The 25,763-nt window shown below is 45.3% G+C and overlaps 2 protein-coding genes across 2 annotated transcripts in view; one reads left to right on the top strand and one right to left on the bottom strand.

Annotated features, from left to right (window-relative positions):
• Nucleotides 1-1,281: 1,281 nt before the first annotated feature.
• On the bottom strand, nucleotides 1,282-25,081 carry HELB (DNA helicase B). Its single transcript, XM_054399787.1, has 13 exons — nucleotides 24,889-25,081; nucleotides 22,495-22,869; nucleotides 18,701-18,927; nucleotides 15,406-16,278; nucleotides 14,077-14,248; nucleotides 12,808-12,949; nucleotides 10,586-10,716; nucleotides 9,250-9,334; nucleotides 6,973-7,032; nucleotides 5,587-5,791; nucleotides 3,727-3,861; nucleotides 2,506-2,925; nucleotides 1,282-1,359 (listed from the first exon to the last, which is right to left on the bottom strand). Exons 1-13 carry the CDS (start codon nucleotides 25,079-25,081, stop codon nucleotides 1,282-1,284), a joined length of 3,096 nt encoding a protein of 1,031 aa, XP_054255762.1.
• The window catches only part of TMBIM4 (transmembrane BAX inhibitor motif containing 4), a 52,580-nt gene continuing 51,896 nt past the window's right edge, over nucleotides 25,080-25,763 (top strand). The window contains exon 1 of the mRNA XM_054400000.1: nucleotides 25,080-25,198. Within this exon, the coding sequence (XP_054255975.1) occupies nucleotides 25,080-25,198 (119 nt within the window). The remainder of the gene's footprint in view (nucleotides 25,199-25,763) is intronic.

The raw sequence follows: 25,763 nt of genomic DNA, 5'->3' as shown, positions 1-25,763 counted from the left end.
TTGCTAAAAGTAATAAGCAAGCTGTCCAAATTTTCATATGATGTCTGCCAATTGACACTCATTAATCTCAAAAATTACAGTACAAGAAGTCACAGAGTACACACGCACACACACACACACAAAACCAAGGTTGAAAGTGGAATCTTACTTGAACTCTGACTTGGAGATTTTCTTTTTTTTAGCATTCAAGATCATTATCAGCATAAAATGTTGGCAAGTACAAAGTATCACTGACTGCAAATTCCTTGTTTCTATTTATTACAAGATGTGAATTCACAGAGCATCAAAGCTTCATGCCCATAATTCTGCTACCTTAGAATAACCTAGGAAAGTTTTCTTTCTAAACCCTTTTTTGACTGTGGTTTTGGCACACGCCCCCTACAGTTTTTCATCCATTCTGGAGCACTGGGAGATGGATAAATCTTGCTCTGGAGTGCTGAGGGCTGCAGTCTTTAAGCCCAGAAATCCTGATGTACATTTTTAGGGGAACATCTGGATCCTTGAAACCTCTTGTACCCTCTAGTACTCAGCTCTGATGAGGCCACACCTGGAGTGTTGTGTCCAGTTTTGGGCACCTCAATCCAAGAGAGATGTGGAGGTGCTGGAGCCAGGGCAGAGGAGGGCAAGGAAGCTGTGAAGGGCCTGGAGAAGAAATATGATGAAGAGAGACTGAAGGAGCTGGGGATGGTTAGTGTGAAAGAGAGGAGGCTGAGGGGAGACCTCCTGGCTCTCTGCAACTCCCTGAAAGGAGGTTGTGGAGAGGTTGGTGCTGGTCTCTTCTCTCAGGTCATTAGTGATAGAAGAAGAGGGAATGGCCTCAAGCTGCCACTGGTTTAGACTGGACATTAGGAAACCTTTTTAGAGGGCAAGAGTGGTCAGGGATTGGAATGTGCTGCCCAGGTTGGTGGTGGAGTCCCCAGACCTGGATGTGTTTAAAAGATGGTTTGGCTGTGGTACCTGGGGCTATGGGTTTAGGGGTGAGCCTTGTAGAGTAGGGTTCTGGGTTGGCCTTGGTGATCCTGAGGGGCTTTCCCAACCTGAATGTTTCTGTGATTCTCAGTTCACTCTTCTCCAAAACAAAGAAATGATATGATTTTTGATGACTGACACACCAAGCAATCTCCTACTCAGATCAAAACAGAACATACAACACAAAAGGTTTGCTTTAGAAGAAACTGTTCTGCATAGAACATACATCTGCATACCCAGCTGCTCTGTTCCAGAACTCCTGGACAAAAACAGGTTCAAGAAAGGTTCATAACAAGGGCAGTTAATTGCCTGTTAGCTTTTGAAAAGCTTCCTAGGAGTTGCTTTTCCCAATGTTAGATTCTTAAGTCTGGTAGACCCAAGTGGGGAATCCTGTCAAAACAAAACAAAAATGTTGTCAGCGTTTGAACCAGCCATACCTTAAAATCCAACTCTTCCCCCAGTGACAGAGCAAAGAAATTAAATGTAATGAGCAAAGCACCTGTTAAGCATGTTTGCCTGTACAAAGATTAACTTCCAACAGTTACATTTGATATAAATCTTTCACAGCAGGCCAGCTCCTAAAAACCTAATTTCTGTGCACAAGGCATAAGCTAATAGAGGCTAAGGTAGCCAAGAGACCACTCCAGGGAGTAACAGGATGTACAAATTTATTGCTCTAGATATTGTAACTTATTTTTCCCTGTTAGCCATATAGTACTTGTCCTGGTTTGAGACAGGGTGGCTTTAAAAAAAAAAAAAAAAAAACACCACAAAAAAAAAAACACACCACAAAAAAAAAAAAAAACCACAGAGTTGAGACCTCCAGGAGATTCAGAGAGTCCAGCCCAGTAGGTGGACACAGGAAATTAATGTTATTTCATTCCCATGAGTCCTGCTTCTCTCTAAGACCAAGCATTTCTGCTTTTTCTGCCTTATTTTCCCTCCCTCTCTGCTCCCAGGAGCTGTTATCTCCTTGTGAGGCAGATGAGGCCTGGTTTGGCCTTGGCAATGCTGCCAGCTGGGGCCCAGAGCAGCCTACCTGGGGCCTGGAGCTGCCAAGCTGAATTGTTGCTGAGTCACAGAGGTTCAGTAATGGGGGATGCAGAGAGGCATGGTAATGAGGGGGGGGAGGGGGAGGCATTTGAGGCCTGGAATTTTGGCCTAAGTAGGGGAGTTTGTTTTTTTTTTTTTAAAGGTTGTTGGCTTAAAGAGGTTGTTGCAAGCCCAGGTCAAAGGACTGGGCTGAGGCTGAATGTGAATTTGGGTGTTTTGTACTTTCTGCTATATATGGTTGTGAACAGCACTACCATTTTACTGCCAATTCTTTCCAATCTTTATTTTACTTTCCTTTGGGGGGTAAAACATATCCACTCTTTAGCACTATTGACATTACTCTAGGAAAACATCTGCCAAACTTGACTGCTTTGCTGCTCACAGTAACAAAACAATCCTAACAGCATCCTTAGAGTGACTTAGGGTGGTGGAAGAGAGCAAAGGTTTCCTCAGTAAGGAAATACTTACAGAGTGCATTTTCACAGCATCCTCACAGTTCTCCAGAAGTGTTTGTGGTCTTTTATATGGACTCTGCAAAGCACCCTTCTGCCTGTCTCCACTCAGAGTTGAGAGCTGTTCAGCCAAGTCAGTCAGAGGTTCAGCTGGGTCAGGGGCACCTTGAGCTAAAGAAACAGCCTGAGGCTCAAGCTTATGATTGTGCCAGCAGCTGTTGGCCAGGGGAGTGGAAGGCCAGTGGCTTGTGTTTGCCACTGCCTCTCTCAGGAACCTCTGCAGACGAGTTTTCCTGGGCATGTTCTTGTTGGTGACTGCCCTCCTGAGGTGCTGCTCCTCAGCTAGGATGTAGACACGGCAGCGGCCCCTGGTCACAGCTGTGTACACGTGCTGCCAGTGCTGCCGGCCAGGCTTGCCCACCACGTACACAACAGTGTTCTCCTCAGAACCCTGCAGCATGGTTAACAACATGGGCTCCAGTAAGTCATCAAAGACAGCTTACAAGAGCAAAGAAGCTGGAGACACCTGGGGACTCTTGCTTGCAAGAGTATTTCCTAGCCTGCCTTCAGGGAATTGGAATTTCACGAAAGCATCTTGCTCTTTCCCATGCAGATACAGTGCACTAGCAAGACAAAGACACAAGGGAGCTTTACCAGCTCATGGCTTTTTCACAGCATCACAGGATGTCAGGGGTTGGAAGGGACCTCTGAACATCTTCCAGTCCAACCCCCCTGCCAGAGCAGGACCATACAATCCAGCACAGGTCACACAGGAACACATCCAGACAGGGCTGGAACATCTCCAGAGAAGGAGACTCCACAACCTCTCTGGGCAGCCTGTTCCAGTGCTCTGGGACCCTCACAGTCAAGAAGTTCTTCCTCATCTTGAGGTGGAACCTCCTGTGCTGGAGTTTCCATCCACTGCCCCTTGTCCTATCACAGGGCACAAGTGAGCAGAGGCTGTCCCTGTCCCTTCCTTCCTGACTCCCAGCCTTCAGCTATTGATAGACATTGATCAGATCCCCTCTCAGTCTTCTCCTCTCCAGACTGAACACCCCCAGGGCTCTCAGCTTCTCCTCACCAGGCAGTGCTCCAGTCCCTTCAGCATCTCTGTAGCCCTCTGTTGGACTCTCTCCAGCAGATCCCTGTCCCTCTTGAACTGGGGAGCCCAGAACTGGATGCAATATTCCAGGTGGGACCTCACTAGGGCAGAGTAGAGGAGGAGGAGAACCTCCCTGGATCTGCTTTTTACCTGAAATGTGTGAATAGTCCTGGCCCATGCATGTCTGATGTTACACAGCTTCTTCAGTGCTTTATACTTCACAGTGAAAGTGGAGCCATAGGTGCTGCTGATGGTCAGGAAGCGCTGCTTATTGACTTCTACATCCTAAAGAAACAGCACGAGAACACTCAACAGCAAGCTTGCAGCAGCAGGTTGGTTGCTGCCCATACACCTGCCTATGTCCACATCCTAGCTTTCCCTGGAGTTACAACAGCTGCAATGTCAACTGAGTGAAATCAGTCCAAAAGATGGCTCTTTTTCACTGACCACCCTGCAGGAAAACAGTTTCACTGTACAGGGCCTAACCTAACTCCCTCACTCGGTAAGAAAAATCCTGAGGAAGGCAATTTTAACCCCCAGAAAATTTAGATTATCCTAAGGTACAGTGAAATACACCAGCAAAACTGGTGTTATTTCAAAATCAATTTGCTGGCACAAAGGTGGAAGAGCCTACTGTCTCAGGCCAACCCTGTATGGTCTCCTTTTCCCATGCATAAACATCAATATTTTCACTGGACCTGCTGCTGAGTCAACTCAACTCACTGTCCCCCAGCAGAAAAGTGCCATTTTTTTGTTGCTGAATTTTTTGGCCAGCTTAGTTTTCTGCAAGGGGAGAGCTCAAGTTGTCACATCAGCTTTACTCTTTAGTTAAGACTATGTTTCTACCTATATCCAAAAGATGCTGCATATAAACCATGCCACATCTGAGCATTTACACTAGACAGCAGCAGACCAACTAAAACACATTTTACAAGAACACCCAGAGAGTGACTTATTTTTAATTCCCTGCTGCAAGTCTGCCTCATTTCTTGCCTTTCACATGATCAAAGAATCATAGAATCAGTCAGGGTTGGAAGGGACCACAAGGATCATCCAGTTCCAAGCCCCCTGCCATGGGCAGGGACACCTCACACTACAGCAGGCTGGCCAGAGCCTCATCCAGCCTGGCCTTAAACACCTCCAGGGATGGGGCCTCAACCACCTCCCTGGACAACCCATTCCAGGCTCTCACCACTCTCATGGGGAAGAACTTCTTCCTCACATCCAGTCTGAATCTCCCCACTTCCAGCTTTATTGCATTCCCCCCAGTCCTATCACTACCTGGTAGCCTAAAAAGTCCCTCCCCAGCTTTCTTGTAGCCCCCTTCAGATACTGGAAGGCCACAAGAAGGTCACCTCAGAGCCTTCTCTTCTCCAGACTGAACAGCCTCAACTCTTGCAGTTTGTCCTCACAGCAGAGCAGCTCCAGCCCTCTGCTCATCCTGGTGGCCCTTCTCTGGACACCTTCCAGCACCTCCAGATCCCTCTTGTAATAGAGGCTCCAGAACTGGACACAGTACTCCAGGTGGGGTCTCAGCAGAGCAGAGCAGAGGGGGAGAATCACCTCCCTTGCCCTGCTGGCCACACTTCTCCTGATGCAGCCCAGGCTCTGGTTGGCTTTCTGGGCTGCAAGTGCTCACTGCTGGCTCATGTTGAGCTTCTCCTCCCCCAGCACCCCCAAGTCCCTCTCCTCAGGGCTGCTCTCCAGCCAGTCCCTGCCCAGCCTGGATTTGTGCTTGGCATTGCCTCCACCCAGCTGCAGGACCCTGCCCTTGGTCTTGTTGAACCTCCTGAGGTTGTCCTGTGCCCACCTCTCCAGCCTGTCCAGGTCCCTCTGGATGGATCCCTTCCCTCCAGCCTGTCAGCTGCAGCATGTCTCCTTGAGGAGAACTAAGTATGACTCATGGACTAAAATTTTTGTGTGAATTGCTTTGTTCTGGGGATTCAACAATCAGCTGGATCAGTCACCACTGTGGCCTTTTTGTGCAAGTTCTTACAGCCAAGGTCTTACCCCTGTTATGAAAAACATATCTCCATTGCACAGTCGTCTGTCCTCCTCAGCAGGCTCTGCAGTCAGGGTGGGATTTCCATTTTCACATTTCTGGGGAGCAGGATCCTCTTTAAAATCAGAATCTGCCAAGAGATCCCTGAGATAGGTATTCCTCATGCAGGAAATCTTGTCATCAATTTGAAATACAAGTCTGTTTCTATGGTCCCTGGGTCAGAGAAAAAAAGAAAGGGGAGCAAGGGTAAATGCATCCTCTGTGAATACAACTCACAGTTATTTCTTCTCTTTCTCCTCTCTAGACTTGAGACAGATGAAAAAAACCTTAAACAATGTTCAAAACAGTTAAGAAAATTCCTATTTAAAAGATGTTTCTGGGACTGTAAAAAACAGTAATGTGTAGCAGCACGAAAATGTTGCTTCCAACAGTATTTCAGAAAGGCCAATAGTACCTGCAGTGCATTCAGAGGAGTGTGTCCAGCAGATCCAAGGAGGTTCTCATCCCTCTCTACTCTGCCCTGGTGAGGCCCCACCTGGAATAATGCATCCAGTTCTGGGCTCCCCAGTTCAAGAGGGACAGGGATCTGCTGGAGAGAGTCCAACAGAGAGCTACCAGGATGCTGAAGGGACTGGAGCACTGCCTGGTGAGGAGAGGCTGAGAGCCCTGGGGCTGTTTAGTGTGGAGAGGAGAAGACTGAGAGGGGATCTGATCAATGTCTATCAATAGCTGAGGGGTGGGGGTCAGGAAGGAAGGGACAGGGACAGGCTCTGCTCACTTGTGCATGGGACAGGACAAGGGGCAACGGATGGAAACTCCAGCACAGGAAGTTCCACCTCAGTATGAGGAAGAACTTTACTGTGAGGGTCACAGAGCCCTGGAACAGGCTGCCCAGAGAGGTTGTGGAGTCTCCTTCTCTGGAGCCTTTCCATCCCACCTGGATGTGTTCCTGTGTGCCCTGTGCTGGATTCTATGGTCCTGCTCTGGCAGGGCATTGGACTCGAAGATCTCCAGAGGTCCCTACCACCCCCTAGCATCCTGTGATCTATTTAGAAATCACTGAGGTGTGGGGTTTTTTTTTTTTTTCCCAAGTTGTTCCTATGTCAATTTTAAATATTCATCAGTAACTCAATATCTTGGAATTCACACAATGACAATTTAAATGGAAGGCAAACATTTCATTTCTGTTATCTCTGATCCCAGCCTAGGCTGAGATTAAAGAACCCATCACAGGAAGATTACTGCATAAATTATTTCTAGCACAACTAATCAGATCTAGATGAAACACTGAAAATTCAGCTCTGCAATCTTATTGTAGGTTGTTGGTCTGGCTGTAACACTTTCAGAAGCAAAATGAGATTGTCCAAAGGAAAAGCTGCAAAGCATTGGCTTACCTGGTGACGTGATTTGAGTAGTGCTGGCAACAAAGTTCATTTATTAGATCACAGTCTTGCCTAAAGCATACAAGACAAGAACACAAATAACCTCATGATGCACAAAACACACAGTTACACCCAGTTTTGCCTCAATACCACAGAAAGTAAGGCAAGGATATTGGCAATGCATAGCTAGATTAGGTTTTAAGATAAAGAGAAACTAACGCCTGGCTACATTTTCTGTCTGTGATGTATTAAAAACAGTCAGAGGTTTTATTTCATTTTTAAACCCCTGATATTTTAACATTTAAATGCAGATTAAGTAGTTAGAAATTTACTGTAGAAGAACCTCAGCTGGAAATCATTGATAAGAGTATTGTGTCTGAATGAAGATTGGGGAAACAAAATTCATTTCAGAGTTGCTTATCATTCCCAACAAACAGGTGACCTACCTAACATTTATTGGCACACTGTAACCTGTAAATAATCACAGAATCACAGAAACATTCAGGTTGGAAAGGACCCTCAGGAGCACCAAGGCCAACCCAGAACCCTACTCTACAAGGCTCACCCCTAAACCACAGCCCCAAGCACCACAGCCAAACCACCTTCAAACACAGCCAGGCTTGGGGACTCCACCACCTCCCTGCCCAGCACATTCCAGTGCCTGGGTGGCTTTTAACTGCTGAAAAAGAAATTCTTCATAAATAAAAGTGGAAGAGTTTATCTTTAGTACCTTTCTGTGCAGAATTGTAAGCTTATGGACTACTGGTAGTACTGGACATTACATTTATCCCTTCAGTGAGGCCATCCATACTGTTCTTGCTCCTGTGATGGGTCACATGGAGAGGTGCAGGCTCCTACACCTTGGCCACAAGGAGCCCATGCAGGCTACAGACTGGGGGTGAGTGGCTGGAGAGCAGCCTGGCACAGAGGGACCTGGCAGTGCTGGGGGACAACAGCTGAACAGGAGCCAGCAGTGTGCCCAGGGGGCACGGAAGGCCAAGGGCATCTTGGCTTGGATCAGGAATAGTGTGGCCAGCAGCACCAGGGATGGAATTCTGCCCTGTCCTGGGCACTGGGGAGGCCTCACCTCCAGCACTGTGTGCAGCTCTGGGCACTCACTGCAAGAGAGATCTTGAGGGGCTGGAGCAGGTCCAGAGGAGAGCAATGAGAGTGGGGAAGGACTGGAGGGAAAGTGATGAGGAGAGGCTGAGGGAGCTGGGGGTGATCAGCCTGGAGAAGAGGAGACTCAGGGGGGACCTTAGCACACTCTACAAGTACCTGAAGGGAAGTTGTAGGCAGGTGGAGGTCAGGCTCTGCTCCCAGCAACTTGGGACAGGACAAGAGGGCATGGCCTGAAGCTGTGCCAGGGCAGGTTTAGGTTGGATGTTAGGAAGCACTTCCTGCTGGAAAGGGGAATTAGAGACTGGGATGGACTGCCCAGGGAGGTGGTGGAGTCACTGTCCCTGGAGGTGTTTAAGGCAAGATTGGATGTGGCACTTACTGCCATGGTCTGGTGGTGTGGTGGTGTTAGGTCATAGGCTGGACTTGGTGATCTCAGAGCTCTATCCCAGCCTCAGTAATCCTGTGATTTTCAGTAATCACTGACTTTCCCAATCCTTCTTCAAAGTGTGGTACAGCCCAATACCCCTCCTTAAACGACAAGTTACTGTGCTTACAAATACCCAAAGCACAGCAGCCAGCACTGCCCAGAAGGAGCACTAATGCCTGCCAGATTACATGACTAAACCTGGCCCTTGTCACATGCTCAAAAAGCAAGCAGCTCCTGCCACTTGGCCACCTGTGACAGAGGCATGGACAGACAGTAGGTTACATATATCCCATCATGTACCCTGCAATCCACATCTGCCACAACGAAACACATTTGAATATGGACATTTCTCTGTCTTGCAGTCAAGCCCTCACCTTTCACTTCTGGAGAGCACTGCACTGTTAGCAAACACCAGAACCTAGGCTCTCAGACAACCTGCTACAGAAACTGACCGGTTAAGTCCACCCTTTGTTTCTTTAACATAAACCACACAGATGAACCTGAATGCAAAGGGAGAAGTTGTGGTGCAAAAATAACATTAAGCTGATAGAAAAATGAAGCAGCTCTCTGTGGAGAGACTGGAGGCAAGCAGAAGCTACAGGAAAAGACACCTGTCCTGTTGTTCTCTCTAGCAATTTTATGGTGCTGCCACTAATCTCTCCAATTTAACACATTCAGCTATTTTTAGATTATAGCTGCTAGCAAGGAATTGTTCAGTGTCTGCCTGCATGCTCTGTTACCTTCTGAAGGCAATGAACTGCGACTGCTTGGCATCCTGCAATCCTGGTCCCTTTTTAAGCAAAGTCTTTATGGCAGTTTGCAAATCTGTTTTAGAAGACACAAAAGGAAGGGCATAAAAATATGCAGAACAAATAACTTAAGGGGTAAAAAAAAAAACAAAAAACCAACCAAACAAACCATAATTCAACATGAAATTGCCTTTGCTTATTTCTTGCTTCAATGGTGTTTCCACTTGCTTAAAACAACAACAACTCAAAACACCCACCCAAAAGTCCTCACATCAACACCCACTTATCTTCTCCCTCCAAAATGTATCATGTGGTTATCCCACACTATTAAAGTCTGAGAGACAAGGGTAATATGGAAGCAGAGAAATTCTTACTGCTCTGTGTTACACTAAAGCTGCACTTAAGAGCATTTCATGCAAAATAAGGTTTTGATACAGCACATAAAAGAGGTACAGAAAGAACATCTTGAAGTCACAGACCCAGACATTTTGATTTCACAGAAGAAATCCATTTATAGTATACTCTTTGCTAAGTTACTATAGTAAGATGAGATGATAATACAAACACCTTTTTATTTTTCCACATCCCCCTTGAAGACTTTTTGATGCAGATAAAGCAGAGGCTACTCAATCCCCTTCTCTAAAAAAGGTTAAAAAACAACCAAGCAAAAAAAAACAAACCCAAAACAATCATAAAAACCCAAACAACAAAAAACAACAAAACCCAAACAAACAAAACAAAACCCCCCAAATTTAAATAACCCCCAAACAACAATCGAAAAAAACTCCAAACAAACAAACCAAAACCCAAACCCAAACCCAACCAATGGCCATAACCCTGAACCCAAAACATTGGTAAAGAAATTCTGGTGTCCCCTGGGCTTCCATTTTTCCTAACTTGGGAGCACACTGCTGTCCAACAAATTATCCTGTTACAGTTGCTGTATACTCAATGATTCACCTCTGAAAAAATTAATCTTTTAAGATTTGACAGCTCCAGCTACAACATAAAGAGCCAATCACATCTGATTACATCAGTTGAAGCTCTATCACCCCTTTCTCACAACTGGTTGAAGCTCTATCACCTCCTTCTCACAATGAAAAACTGCTGTGCTGGAGCTCTGCAGTGTATCCTTTGCACTTATGACAAGGTCTTGCTGTATGCATTTACAGAAGGCAAAAAAGTAAACCATGAACCCAGCATTTCAATTTATACCACAAATAAAACCAGACTGAAAAAAAATCTTCCCAACATGTGAGTTCCAGCAACACAGCCTCTGCTTTACCAAAGGGGAAGTCAAGATGAGAAACTGACTGTATGCACATACTGTGACAATCCCCACCAGCAGGCAAAGCAATAAGGATGAATTTCTTCTCTGGGCTTGGCATTCTCATTCCCTCATTCCAGTCAGACACTTTCAGCACTTCATCAAATTCAGGAAGCGTCCGGTGAGAGATTCTGAACCAATGCAGAGGAGGGAAAAGAGAAAAGAATTATTTCCAGTTAAAGGATACCAACATATCATCATCTGCATCAGCATGAAGTGCACCATTTAGACATTTCGGTCATCCACACAGACAACAAAAACTTCTTCTAAGCCTAGCTTAATTTCACATTAAAAAAAAAGTTATTTATTCTCTAAACCCTTCAGCACTGCAGGAGATAGTTAGTATTAGCCACACAGTTCTCATGGGAACAGAGCAGCTCCATGCAGAAAGACCTTGGAGCACTGGTGGACAGCAAGTTCTGCATGGGACAGCAATGTGCCCTTGTGGCCAAGAGAGCCAATGGGATCCTGGGGTGCAGCAAGAAAAGTGTGGCCAGCAGGGCTGGGGAGGTTCTGCTCCCCCTCTGCTCTGCCCTGCTGAGACCACAGCTGCAATCCTGTGTCCAGTTTGGGGCTCCCCAGTTCAGGAGAGACAGACACCTGCTGGAGAGAGTCCAAGGGAGAGCCAGGAGGATGCTTAGGGGACTTGAGCATCTCCCCTGTGAAGAGAGCCTGAGAGCCCTGGGGCTGTTTAGTCTTGAGAAGAGAAGGCTGAGAGGGATCTGATCAATGTCTCTCAAGAGCTGAGGGGTGGGGGTCAAGTGGAGGGGGCCAGGCTCTTTTGGGTGGGGCACAGGAATAAGACAAGGAATGTTGGATACAAACTTGAACATAGAAGATTTCAGCTCAATGTGAAGAGAAACTTCTTTGCAGTGAGGGTGACAGAGCCCTGGAGCAGGCTGCCCAGAGAGGTTGTGGAGTCTCCTTCTCTGAAGACTTTCCAACCCCACCTGGATGCATTCCTGTGTGGACTACCCTAAATGATCCAGCTTTTGGCAGGGGGGTTGGACTTGATGATCTCTTGAGGTCCCTTCCAACCTCTACCATTCTGTGATTCTGTAATATAGAGGTGTTGCAAGAAAATCCAAACCAAACTATCAGTGATAGCACTGTAAAACACTTGGTAGTTGTGGACATCTTGTAAATGTCCAGAATATTCTAAAATTCCAATCAACATGAATAGGTCTTGGGCACTCACACCTAAATTTTGTTGTTTGTGGCTTTAAAATGAAATCACATACTAAGATGTCCAGAGAAGGGCCAGAAGGAAGGCTGGAGGCTCCTCTGAGGACAGGCTAAGAGAGCTGGGCTTGTTCAGTTTGGAGAAGAGAAGGTTCCATGGACACCTTACTGTGGGCTTCCAGTTTCTGAAGGCAGCCTACAAGAAAGCTGGGGAGGGACTTTCTAGGGTGTCAGGGAGTGATAGGACTGGGGGGAATGGATCCAAGACAGAGGAGGGGAGATTCAGATTAGATGTTAGGAAGAAGTTCTTCTCCATGAGGGTGGTGAGATGCTGGCACAGGTTGCCCAGGGAGGTGGTGGAATTCCCATCTCTGGATGTTTTTAAGACCAGGCTGGATGTGGCTCTGGGCAACCTGCTGTAGTGTGAGGTGTCCCTGCCCATGGCAGGGGGGGTTGGAACTGGATGATCCTTGAGGTCCCTTCCAGCCCTGACAGTTCTGTGATGATTCTGTGTGAACAGGATAATTTCCAGACCAAAAGTAATGCCAGTACTGGAAACAGTTAGAGGTTGGATGTGCTAGTACAGCAAAAAATACAAAGAAAGGATGATGTAATGGTCCTTGACATCTAAATTCTCAAGCTAATTTAGCTGTTGTGACACTTGCCAGCAACGTCTTTATAAAACTTCCTTTTTGAGGAGCAATGGTAAGTCATTTCAGAAGGAATAAAATGGTTTCTGCATGCACAATTCATTTGAATACAACAGACAGTATTTGGTAATTGAATTTGGGTAAGAATTGGTAACAACTGGATTTGATCATTTGAAATTCAAGAGTATTCCAGCACACTACTGTTTCTCTTTTTTGTCCAATACATACACGCCTGGAAAAATCTGTGGGGTTTTGTTGTTTGTGGAGTTTGTTTGTTTTTAACACCAGAAACTGTAACAGAAGCAATACTACAGAGCTGAACCTGGATGCTCTACTCTTTTGCCAAGCCTATTGCAAGAATGCTTCTTACACACATAAAGGAAATCCTACCTTGATGCATTATCCACAATTAGCTGTGATTCAGCTCTGTGATTAGTTCGCAGTTCCACAGAGAATCCTCTTGATTTGAGACCCTCAAACATATCAGCTAACATGTTTCCTGGCTCTATGCTTGGCAGCTGTCTTGTATCACCTAAACAAAATGGAAATCAGTGTTTGGGAGAAGTAATAACAGATCACCTGTTAAAAAATGACTTGACAATTGGAATTAATAAATACTCAATCCTTTACCCTAGTTAAGATGATTCCTCAATACAATTCACATAGAATAAATCTTTCAAGAATCTGTGAAACTGCTTGGGGAATCAGGCTGTGGTGTAGTTTGTATCTTTCATATTCCTCACCCAGTAAATGATTTACTGGTAGGTGCAAATCACTCTTCATGATGAACAGTGACCACATCTCATTTAAACACATTCTGAAAATTGGAACAAGATGATCCTTGAGGTCCCTTCCAACCCTGACAATTCTATGATTCTGTGTGTTTAAAAACAAATGCCTTCAGAGGAAAGGCTGAGAGCCATTGGGTCAGGAAGCTAGGGACAAGCTCTGCTCACTTGTGCCCTGGGATAGGACAAGGGGCAATGGATGGAAACTCCAGCACAGGAGGTTCCACCTCAACATGAGGAGGAACTCCTTCACTGTGAGGGTCCCAGAGCACTGGAAGAGGATGCCCAGAGAGGTTGTGGAGTCTCCTTCTCTGGAGCCTTTCCAGCCCTGTTTGGATGTGTTCCCTTGTGCCCTGTGCTGGATTCTATGGTCCTGCTCTTGCAAGGGGGTTGGACTGGAAGATCTTCAGAGGTCCCTTCCAACCCCTGACATCCTGTGATGCTGTGATAAATGGCAGGTCACAAACCCAACCTCTGAGAAAGCAGACAATGCTGATTTTACACTTTGTGAATTACAAGAAGACAATGCTAGCATTAAGAATGACACAAAATCTCTCTTTCTAACACGTGATCTATATACCAACACTAACTTTGAAGTTTTCCACTTGCAGGGTTTAGTAAGCTACCACACAGAAGCATAATACTTTCACAGAACCAGACCAAACACTGCTAAACAGAGGCAGAAGATACTGATACTTTCTCATACTGTCTCACCTGGCCTTAGGAATAAGCAGAAATGTCCAAGTACAGCTCAGTGTAACATTCTGAGCTTTTCACAAGACTCAGTGAGCGCAGTGGCAGCTCTGATATTTACATTGTGTACTGTGTATTAATAAAGATTGCAGAATGATAAATTTGCTGTTTCACTTACCTAGAATAATAAGTTTGGCAAGCTGAGAATGCTCACACAAGAGTTTTAAAACTAAACTAAGAATGTGTACAGACACCAAGCTTCCTTCATCCACAACCAGAACTGTCACACAAGCAAACTTCCATGGCTGACCTTTTTCACTTTGCTTCCATGATTTAAAGCTATAGATGATCTAGAAACAAACCAAAACACATCAAATGTGAACAGCTGTCTGAGAAAGGCAGACAGAGTCTGGCAGTTTCCAATGTTCTGAACTTAAACCTGGAAAGGTTCTGGACACTCCACTGCTGAGGCTTATTTTTCTCCTTGGTGGATACGTTTCTATCTGTGATTACCACACTTTTACAAAAACACAGAAATGCTTTCTTTTTTTTTCCTGTAGGGCCCCTACAGGATATAAGGCTGTTCAGTAACAGAACACCTCCTACCACAATTGTTGACATTTGTAAATCCCCAGCATTGCACAGGGAAGGGGAGCAGACAACATTCCAGTCCCCAAAGACAGAGTGAAGTCCACAGTACTTTTTATGTTACTAGAATGCCTTCTTGGCACCTCCACTACACAGGATAACAGAGATTTGACCTGAGTTTATTAACAAGTTGTTTGCTTTCTAACTTTGCCTCTTAAAAATTTGCACAACATTCAACAGTAATTGAGAAAACACTGTGTGAATTATTTATGTCATCATTCAACCCCAGGCTACTGCTCCCTTCATGTATATGCAGGTCTCAGTATAACTGCTAGGCGACAGAAGGCTAAAGAACACCTCTGCCATCTAGAAAGTATTTGTCTTTAAAAAAAATAACCAAACAAAAATACTTAAACTCCAATACTTTGACTCCTGTAAAGGTTCACTGGATTTTCCCAGATTTGCTCCTCATGGCAAAACAGTTTGGAAAAGAAAAGGAAGAAAAAAAAAATAGCAGATAGTATACATTGATCATTCTGGATGTAGACAACCACTCATGCTAGACATTGAAACTGTCTCTGGTAAAGAAGTCACCAAAACCAAAAACTGAGAAGCTGACAATACCAGATGCTCTACAACATCACAAATCTGATATATGTGTGTATGTAGAAAAAAAATGTGCCACAATGACAGCAAATAATAATGAATTTCAAATGACTGATGTATGATTCCTCAGAATCTAAGACTGACTTTCAAATGCTGACAAGCTGCACCTAAGCATTAACAGCTACATGTTTCATAATGAAAGGTCAGTAGCATGCTGCCTTTTTTTTCCCCCCTCCTCATGACAAGAATGGACAGTGCCAAAAGGTCTTTCAGAACACAATTCAAAAACCAGTAAAGGGCCTAAATTCCTTACCTGATGCAGAGTATATGCAGGAAGCTTACTTTTTTCACGCAGAAGGCTTGCAGCCCTCCCTGTAGGTGCAGTAAAGAGCACATTCAGTATTTTTTTTGTGTACATATTCTCTGACTCTGACAGATGATCAAAGGTATTCCATTCCTCAGACGCATCCAGGTCTTCTTCAAAGTCCTTGGAAGCAGCTTCCACTTCTTTTTCCATCTGCTTTAAGTGACTAAAGAGGCGGCTAACTATTGTACTCTTCCCACAGCCTCCTTTTCCACTTATGACTGTGACAGGATTAGAACAAATCTTTTCCATCGCAGTCACTTGATCCAAGTCCACCTCTGCTTTACCTTGGGTACCAGACACAGACCCCAATTCCTTTTCAGGGAAGTGGTTTTCACAGTTAGAATTGGCCTGACACATTTCCTTCAGCTGTTCCATTTCCTGAGCCTGGGTAGGGCTCACTTTGTCCTCTCCTATTTCTCCTGCTGTCTCAGAACCGTTAAGTACCTTTCTCACATCAACATCCAGTTGCCATGAGCCTTTTGACAGAAGGTCACCTATACACGTGGCAATGCCTTTTTCAGATTTGTAAAGATGAGGCAGAAACACCAGTTTCTTCTCCCTAATCACTATGTGCTGATCTTTCAGAAACTCAAGAGACTGCCAAACCTGCTCAATGGGCATCTCCTTCGACACAAAGCGAGCCAACTCGTCTTGATCTTCGTAAGTGTGTCCCATCTCCCTGCACTGTTTCTTCAGCTGATCATACAGAATTAATGCATTCTTCTGCAAGTCAGGAATCTTCCAGAGGAGGTGCTCACACTGGCAGAAGGCTGCCCATGCTGCCTCACAGTAAGAAAGGTTCAGTTCACTGTAGATAATCTTCTCCCCAAAAAAGAACAAAGCAAATGTACATTAATTTCAGAAGATGTTAGCCTCCCTGTTGTGGGCTGAATTACAGGATCACAGGATGTTAGGGGTTGGAATGGACCTCTGGAAATCTTTTGAGTCCAACCCCCCTGCCAGAGCAGGACCATAGAATCTAGCACAGATTGCACAGGACCCCACTTGGAGTACTGTGTCAAGTCTGGAGCCTCTATTACAGGAAAGATCTGGACGTGCTGGAACAATGTCCAGAGAAGGGCCATGAGGATGATCAGAGGGCTGGAGCTCCTCTCCTATGAGGACAGACTGAGAGAGTTTGGGTGGTTCTGTTTGGAGAATAGAAGGTTCTGAGGAGACTTCATTGTGGCCTTCCAGTATCTGAAGAGGGCCTACAAGAAAGCTGAGGAGGGAATTTTTAGGGTGTCAAGCAGTGATAGGAGTAGTGGGAATGGATCCAAGCTTAGAAGAAGGGAGATTTAGATTAGATATTAAGAAGTTGTTCACCACAACAGTGGTGAACCAAAACTAGAAGTCGGTAGATTCAGACAGGATGTTAAGATGAAATTCCTCACCATGAGGGTGGTGAGACACTGGCACAGGTTGCCCAGGGAGGTGGTAGAGGCCTCATCCCTGGAAGTTTTTAAGGCCAGGCTGGATGTGGCTCTGAGCAACCTGATCTAGTGTGAGATGGCAGGGGAGCTGGAACTGGATGATCCTTGAGGTCCCTTCCAGTACTGACAATTCTACGACCACTGTGACAGACTGAGATGTTCCAAAAAGATGAAATACTTGAGGGAAAGAAAAGTGCATTGGACTTGCTGAGCCTCAAGAGAAAAATCTAAAGAGAGACTTCCAGCAACTGGGAAAAAAAAAAAAAAAAGCAGTGAGAATGCAGGTTCTTGGTAGAAGAAACAAGAGAGCAACATGTCCCCAGACTGGACATCAGGAAAAGGTTTTTAAAGGACAGGATGTGAAACACTGGACTATATTGGCTGGACTGCTGATTCTTTGAAACTGGAGGTCTTAAAGACAAATCAGAATATCTCTGAGTAAAAGCACTTTGGGGGCTGAAGCAGAGGGATTAAATATCACACTTCTGTACTACTAACCTCCTAAGCTAAAGCTCCCACATGAAGTCCAGGAGTGCTAAGGTGAGGTGCAGCAGTGAAGCTGCATAGCAGGTACAGCGAAGGAAAGCAGGAAGCTGAACAGCACCTGCAAATCCCACTATAAAAACGGAGAACCACTAGACCAGATAACTTCTTATGGAGTAACTTCACTATGAAAGCATAGATACTCCTTTATGTTTTAAGAGCAGAAAAATCTCATATGTGGGTATAAAATGGAACATTAAATTTGAGGGGTTTGAATTAGCTCACTTACTTATGGCCCAATTACCTCAAGTATCTAATTTTCTGCTCCTTGTAAAATGGACTAAACAAATGGTTGTAACAGAACCACTTCTAAAATCCTCTGAAATTAATTTGAAACAAACAAAAAAAAAAAACTAAAACCAAAACAACCTTTGTTAAAACCGAGTCCAGTACACCATCTTTCAAATTAACTAAGTTTGCCTCCTACAATGGCCAGGTAGTACATTAAACAAAACTGATACCAAGTAAGGTGGGAGTGTTGATGTGCATGAGGGTAGGGAGGCTCTACAGAGGGACTGGAAAGCTGTCTGGCAGAAAGGGACCTGGGGGTTCTCATGGACAAGCAGCTGAACAGGAGCCAGAAGTGTGCCCAGGTGGCCAGGAAAGCCAATGGCAATCTGGCTGGGATTAGAAATGCTGCACTCCCTGGGACTCAGCTCTGGGGAGGTCACACCTCGAGTCCTGTGTCCAGTTTTGGGCACCTCAGTACAAGAGAGCTGTGGAAGTGCTGGAGGCAGTGCAGAGGAGGGCAAGGAAGCTGGGAAGGGCCTGGAGAATAAATCTGATGAAGAGAGACTGAAGGAGCTGGGGATGGTTAGTTTGAAAAAGAGGAGGCTGAGGGGAGACCTCCTGGCTCTCTACAGCTACCTGAAAGGAGGTTGTGGAGAGGTTGGTGCTGGTCTCTTCTCACAGGTCATTAGTGATAGAAGAAGAGGGAATGGCCTCAAGCTACCACTGGGTAGGTTTAGACTGGACATCAGGAAACCTTTTTTCATGGCAAGAGTGGTGAGGGATTGGAATGTGCTGGGCAGGGAGGTGGTGGAGTCCCCAAGCCTGGCTGTGTTTCAAGGTGGTTTGGCTGTGGTGTTTGAGGCTATGGTTTAGGACTGAGCCTTGTAGAGTAGGGTTCTGGGTTGAACTTGGTGATCCCAAGAGTCTTTTCCAACCTGAACGTTTCTGTGATTCTGTGCCACACCACTGTATTCCAATGATGCTCAAATGTATACAAATGCCACATGTTTTTACCCATTCCCAACAATACTTACCCTGCTGAATCCAAGTTTCCATGGATCGTCCTTCAACATCTTATCCAATTTTGGTAGCATCTCCCCTTGAAAATGTACTTCCTCATCATCCACACCATTGTTTTCTTCAGCCTTTGTTTGCCAGGACACCATATCCACAAGAGAGCAGAAATGGCGGGGCAGAAGAACTGGCAGGAACTCCAATATCATTGGAAAAGTCAGAGCTACCAAAACTGCCTTGCCTGCAACTGGATGCACCAGAAAGCAAGAAAGTTATAAGCAATATACCAAGATCCTGGTAAAGGCAATTTAAACTGACTCTGGCTTTTATCCTTCTGCCTCCCCTGCATCTAAAACATCCCATTTTTTTCCCCCTCAGTTTCTTATTCTTTTTAATCTTTTTTTTCAAACTCTTTGCAAGTCTGTTTTCCCTAAACTGCCTCAGGGGAAAAAATAATGTAAACAAATCATCTAAAAGCTGCAACTAAATAAGCTGGTTTGGAAAACATGCATTATACACCTGGTTTGAATTGCACACTCAACAGCATTTTCTAGAAAGTCAGTTCAGAGATCAGCACACCTGCCTCTTAGCTGAAGATAATTTTTATACAGATGTCCAGAAGGACACTTAAAATCCAAAAGAAGAAAAGAGGCTTCTAAATTTGCACCGTCATGTAGGAAAGCTGCTCTCTACTGTCTTTCTTAATGACCTTAAGCTATCACTTTCCATGCTACCATCAATCTTGGAATCTGCAAAATGGCAATAATGAAACTAATTTGCTCTACCACTTGCTATAAAAAAACAAATCTTGGTCAAAAGTGAGACTTTCAGAAGTTTTACTTCTTCTCAAGAAAAAAAAAAACCACCACCAAAAACCATGTTTAATGAAATGCTAAGGAAATGCCAAATTCCAAATAGAATCATAGAATTGTTAGAGTTGGAAGGGACCTCAAGGAGCACCTAGTTCCAACCCCCATGCCATGGGCAGGGACACCTCACATTAGATCAGGTACTCACAGCCACATCCAGCCTGGCCTTAAAAACATTCAGAGGTGAGGCTTCCACCACCTCCCTGGGCAACCTGTGCCAGTGTCTCACCACCCTCATGGGGAAGAACTTCCTAACATCTAATATAAATCTACCCATTTCTAGTTTTGTTCCATTCCCCCCAGTCCTGTCACTCCCTGACACCCTCAAAAGTCCCTCCCCAGCTTTCTTGTAGCCTACTCAGATACTGGAAGGCCACAAGAAGGTCACCTCAGAGCCTTCTCTTCTCCAGACTGAACAACCCCAACTCACTCAGCCTGTCCTCACAGCAGAGCAGCTCCAGCCCTCTGCTCATCCTTGTGGCCCTTCTCTGGACACATTCCAGCACCTCCAGATCATTCTTGTAATAGAGGCCCCAGAACTGGATGCAGTACTCCAGGTGGGGTCTCACCAGAGTGGAGCAGAGGGGGAGAATCACCTTCCTCAACCTGCTACATTTCTCTCAATGCAACCCAGGATCTGTTTGGCTTTCTGGGCTGCAAGCACACACTGGAGGCTCAGGTTGAGCTTCTCATCCACCAGCACCTCCAAATCTTTTCTTCAGGGCTGTTCTCAAGCCAGTCACTGCCCAGCCTCTATCAGTGCTTTAAACCACCAATTTTTTTTCACTACTCTTTCTGATCTTTCTGATCCACACAATAATTATCAAGAAGGCTTGAAGAACAAAATTATCAAGCCCACAAAAGTTAAAGGCAAGCAGAAAAAAATGGCAACAGCAATAGTAGCAACATGACATACAGGTTGGTTGTGTTTTTTTGGCCCAATAACAGAGAAAGAAGAAACCTTGAGTTAGATAGTAGGAAAAGTTCACCAGCTACACGAACAATGAGCAGTGCACCTAGGCACACTGTGCAATCTATGCCTCTGAAGAGTAATGAACATGCAGGACAAACCCCAGTCAGAAGTGATCCATACAGACCACTGAAAGTCATGCAGCAAACAACATCCATGTTCCTGTTCATAAACAGGGGTTACAAAACCTTTCTACCACTGCAAAAACAAAACAAAAATGGTGAAAGTCCACAGAACTGTGAAAATCTTCCTCTCTTTACGTGTGATTTGGAGTAAAAAGCAGGAGCTTTGAACTCTTCAGATGTGGTTTGATATCTGAAATACTCATCTCCACCTTTTGACCCAACACTGACCAGTAAAGTAGGTACTGCAAGACTTTGTTTGCTTGCAGGTAGCCATAGAAAGACCAACCTGTCTGTACAGATTTATGCATAGCTGCAGCTGAATTTAAAAGACCTCCTCCAATTCAGAGTATTGAGTCCCACAGCACTGACATCAAAGTGGCTCTGTACAGCTCCAACCCAGGACTGCCTGTGTCCACATCAGGACGAAAAAAAAAAGTCATCTGAGCAAAACACAAGAGCTAGTGCTGAAGATACACCGTAGACCTTTCTACATTTTAGTGTTTTGCTTCAGACCAGCTATAGTCTAGCCCTCCAGACCTGTTAGAGGTTGGAGTGCAGCACGTGTGCAACTGGAACACATCTTTTGGATTTCATCCAGCAGGTGAAGTCAATACTCTTGAAGACTACAACACAATGGGGACAAGAGAGAGGTCTTCAAAAGCACACTCCAACCTCTGACACTCATGCAGTCACATAGTTCAGGACTGCTGAGGATCCTGTTATGGACAATCTCCACGCAGGGAGACTCCAGTGCTTCTACTCTCTGCTCCTCAGCCATACCAATCTGCTGATGGGCAGGATTTATAAACACTTTGATAGCCTGTTCAGTGAAGCTGATTTGGACTCTTGCCCTGCACTACAAAGTAGGAGCTATACTATTTCTGAACATGTATTTGCCCCAGAAAGCCTTAACATCATATTTAAACAGTACTGAACCCATTTTTAATAAGCTTTGTTATGTGTGAATCTACTGTAGAAAGCCAGCCCCAGTGCCTCTGCATCCCTAGCACAGAAAATTCTACTTAGTGAAGCCTATAGAAATCAGGAAAATCCTGATGTGTTTCTAACTATATGCCTGTCTTTAACCAGACAGCTGTCCCAGAGTCCTCAAATTCAAAATAAAAAAGAAACTTTGCATGTTTGAAACTTAAGAAAAAAAAAAGAAATTTTGCATGTTTGAAACTCAAAATGAAAAAAAAGAAATTTTGCATGTTTGAAACTCAAAAAAGAAACACTGCATGTTTGAAACTCAAGGTAAAAAAAAGAATCTTTGCATGTTTGAAACTCAAAATAAAAAAGAAACTTTGCATGTTTGAAATTCAAAAAATAAACACTGCATGTTTGAAACTCAAAAAAGAAACGTTGCATGTTTGAAACTCAAGATAAAAAAGAAACTGCATGTTTGGAACTCAAAATAAAAAAGAAACTTTGCCTGTTTGAAACTCAAAATGAAAAAAAAGAATCTTTGCATGTTTGAAACTCAAGATAAAAAAGAAACGTTGCATGTTTGGAACTCAAGATAAAAAAGAAACTTTGCCTGTTTGAAACTCAAAATGAAAAAAAAAGAAACTTTGCATGTTTGAAACTCAAAAGAAACACTGCATGTTTGAAACTCAAAAAAGAAACATTGCATGTTTGAAACTCAAGATAAAAAAGAAACGTTGCATGTATGAAACTCAAGATAAAAAAGAAACTTTGCATGTTTGAAACTCAAGATAAAAAAGAATCCTTGCATGTCTGAAATTCATCTGAATATACACTTCATATGAAGACATGTTAGCTTGAGGACAATATTTGAGACAGAACACAGCAGCTTATAAAACCACCAAAACAGCACAGCATATACCTACATGATTTTGAAACGTAGTAGAAGATGTCATGATCCTTGGTGATTCTTTGCTTCTGCCCTGTCTGTACGCACGAAACTTGGAACTGTTTAAGCTTTTCTTTGAGATTTCTAAAACTCAGCACAGAGTCCATAGGAAGCCAAGTGAAAAATCTTTGTTTAAAATCCTCAGGAACATCACATTCCTTAAGAAAGAGTGAAAAGACTTGTCGGTTGTTCTCTCCGATATCAGTCCGCAGAAAATACGATGGATATCCTTGCACAAAGTACTTTGACCCCATTCTCTTGGCTTTCACATTAACTTTCCACCAAGGGCCGACTAATGGAAAACGTCCAACTACTTGATACTCTTTTTTGGAGTGCTCTTCTTGTATAACAACTGAATCATTAGAAAAAGAAAAAAATAAAACTGTTGTTAATTGACAGTCATAGAATCATAGAATGGGCTGGGCCAGAAAGGACCTCCAAAGGTCACCCAGTCCGACCTCCCTGCAGTCAGCAGGGACATCTCCAACTAGATCAGGCTGCCCAGAGCCCTGTTGAGCCTCACCTTGAATATCTCCAGGGAAGGAGCCTCAACTATCTCCCTGGGCAACCTGTTCCAGTGTTCCACCACCCTCATAGTAAAGAACTGCTTCCTGATATCAAAATCTAAATCTGCTCTGCTCTAGTCTGAAGCCTTTGCCTCTCCTCCTGTCACTGAAGGCCTTTGCAAACAGTCTCTCCCCATCCTTCCTGTAGGCCCCCCTCAGATACTGGCAGGCTGCTATTAGGTCTCCCTGGAGCCTCCTCTTCTCCAGGCTGACCCCCAGCTCCCTCAGCCTGTCCTCATAGCAGAGGTGCTCCAACCCCCTGATCATTTTCGTGGTCCTCCTCTGGACCCTCTCCATCAAGTCCATGTCCTTCATAAACATTAAAAGTCCATTTTTATTAAGCATTTTGTTTGTTCAAAGCTTAGTTTTGTCTCTTGTGTAAGTTGCAGTAGTAAAAGCAAAGTTGGGTTTTCATAAACTTCCTGATGTCAGTCTTTCTAGCAGTTTTTAAAAACAAAAGTGAAACCAACCTCAGAAGCAAGCAGTAAAACTGCTTCTTGAAGTGCCAGAACTACAGAATTAAACTCAGCTATGAATATTTAGTAAGCCAATTAAACAGACTGGCACACAGTCCAAATCACACCATTTATGACAAGTTTGCATTTCGATTTTTAAACAGTCTTGCCAGTAACTGTTGCATCACCATGCCTGCATTCTCTTCAGATATATTTCTGTGCTAAATACTTCCTGCAACTGACACCACCACAATCATAATCAATTAATATAGAATCTCAGAACTCTCAGGGTTGGAAGGGACCTCAAGGATCATCCAGTTCCACCTCCCCTGCCATGGGCAGGGACACCTCACATTAGATCAGGTTGTTCAGAGCCACATCCAGCTTGGCCTTAAAAACCTCCAGGGACTGAGGCTTCTACCACCACCTCCTTGGGCAACCTGTTCCAGTGTTTCACCACCCTCATGGGGAAGAGCTTCTTCCTAACATCCGATCTGAATCTAAACTCCTCAATCCACAATTTGATTGGGGACTAAACATTATGTCCAGAACAAAGCAAGCACCTGCATTTAGCAGGACCTCAGTCGCCAAACCAGAGTACCAGAAGCTCTTGGGTCTGCAACGACTTCCCTATTCATTTTCCCCTTGTTACCTAGTTCAATTTAGCTATTTTTAAAATTACTTTTTTTTTATAAAATATTATTGCTAGGCAAAGGTTGTTCCCTCACCTCCTGTTCTAAACAGAAGGTAACCTCAAGTAGGGAATCAACTACCTCAAGTAGTAATAATCTTACTTGCCATGATTAGGCATACCTATTGAAAAGAAGTATATAAATAAATGTATCGTGTGTGTGTGTGTGTAAAGTTAACTCCAACACTTTCCACGTTCTTATTGTTGCAGTACCGTGCCCATACAAAACCTCAGATGCCGCTATCCTTCTACTACTTCGCTTTAAGATTTATCACCGACTTGGGACCATTTTCCCTTTACTTGTAATGAAGAGTTTCGATTTGATTTGCTTTTGAAACACTGCACATCAGGAGGCAAGGCCCGACCTCTGCAAGCCGGCTGCCAGGCGGCACAGGGCGGCACAGGACGGCACAGGCCGGCACAGGCAGGCTGCGGGAGAGCGGCCGAGGCGTAAACGCCTGCGCACCCTGCGCGCCCCCACCAGCACCCACACTGGGCCGGGCTGGGCCCCTCGCGAATGCCCAGCACAACTCACTCGTTTGAAACGCAGCATCTCCTCCGCCCCTAAACCTGCCCGTAGGCAGGGGAGGACACCGGAGGCTTGCTCGCTCGTACCCTCGCCCGCTGCTCGGCCCCGCTCCGCTCCCGCCACCCCTCACCAGCTCGGCGCGGCGGCAGCGCGGCCACCAACTGCGGCCCGGAATCCTCCAGCAGCGCAGCTTCCGCAAAGTGCGGATCCTCCTCAGCCTCCTCCTCGGCCTCCGAGTCAGAGTCCTCCGCCCGCTGCGGAGGCAGCAGCACGCCCCACAGCTCCTCCACGGCCGCCTCGCGCCGCAGGCCGTGCACCGCCATGCCGTTCCGCGCCGCGGCCGCCTCCGGGATTCCTCCGCCCGGCCCCGCTCCGCTCCGCTCCGCCCTGCCCCCTTGGCGCGAGTCGAGCGGATCCGCGCTGCCAGGCGCCCAGCTCGGGTGAGGGGTGTTAATGTGGGTTCGCTACCTGCCCCTCGGCCAGGCCTGGTATAGCCTGCGCACGGGTGGCGGGCAGGGCCGGGGAGGCTGTGAATTGCGGGAGATAGGGGTCACGCACATGTGCGCCGCGGGGCAGAGAACTGGCGCTGCGACCTGTCGGGAGCGTAAGGACCGCGCTGGGCGTGGGCACGGCTGAGCCCTGACCCCCAACTCTCGTCCCGAAATAGATTGTGCCGCTGCGTTGGGGATCTACTGCAGCAACAGCGCGGGTTTTAACACATTGCATGATAATTCTGTGTTTTTACATGACCCTGATCACAAAACCATTAAATACTAAAAGCAAATTTGCAGCAAACCGTCGAATCACAGAATCATAGAATCAATCAGGGTTGGAAGGGACCACAAGGATCATCCAGTTCCAACCCCCTGCCATGGCCAGGGACACCTCACACTACATCAGGCTGGCCAGAGCCTATACCCTGCTGCATTTCACTCAGTTGCTCCCTAAAGTTCCCCCATACTATCTACAACTGGCAAATGCCATCCTCAGCATGCCTGACTCTGG

Source organism: Indicator indicator, chromosome 3 (genome assembly GCF_027791375.1).
Source record: "Indicator indicator isolate 239-I01 chromosome 3, UM_Iind_1.1, whole genome shotgun sequence".
In the NCBI taxonomy this organism is placed as follows: Eukaryota; Metazoa; Chordata; class Aves; order Piciformes; family Indicatoridae; genus Indicator; species Indicator indicator.
Note: the sequence above shows the minus strand (reverse complement) of the source record. Positions and strands in the feature narration are given on the sequence as shown.

Coding starts and splice junctions, on each gene's coding strand:
- HELB (XM_054399787.1), bottom strand. CDS start 25,081: ATGGCGGTGCACGGCCTGCGGCGCGAGGCGGCCGTGGAGGAGCTGTGG. Junction 14,249..15,405: donor CTGCATATACTCTGCATCAG/GTAAGGAATTTA, acceptor GTTTGTTTCTAG/ATCATCTATAGCTTTAAATC. Junction 2,926..3,726: donor GGACTATTCACACATTTCAG/GTAAAAAGCAGA, acceptor ACCATGCTGCAG/GGTTCTGAGGAGAACACTGT.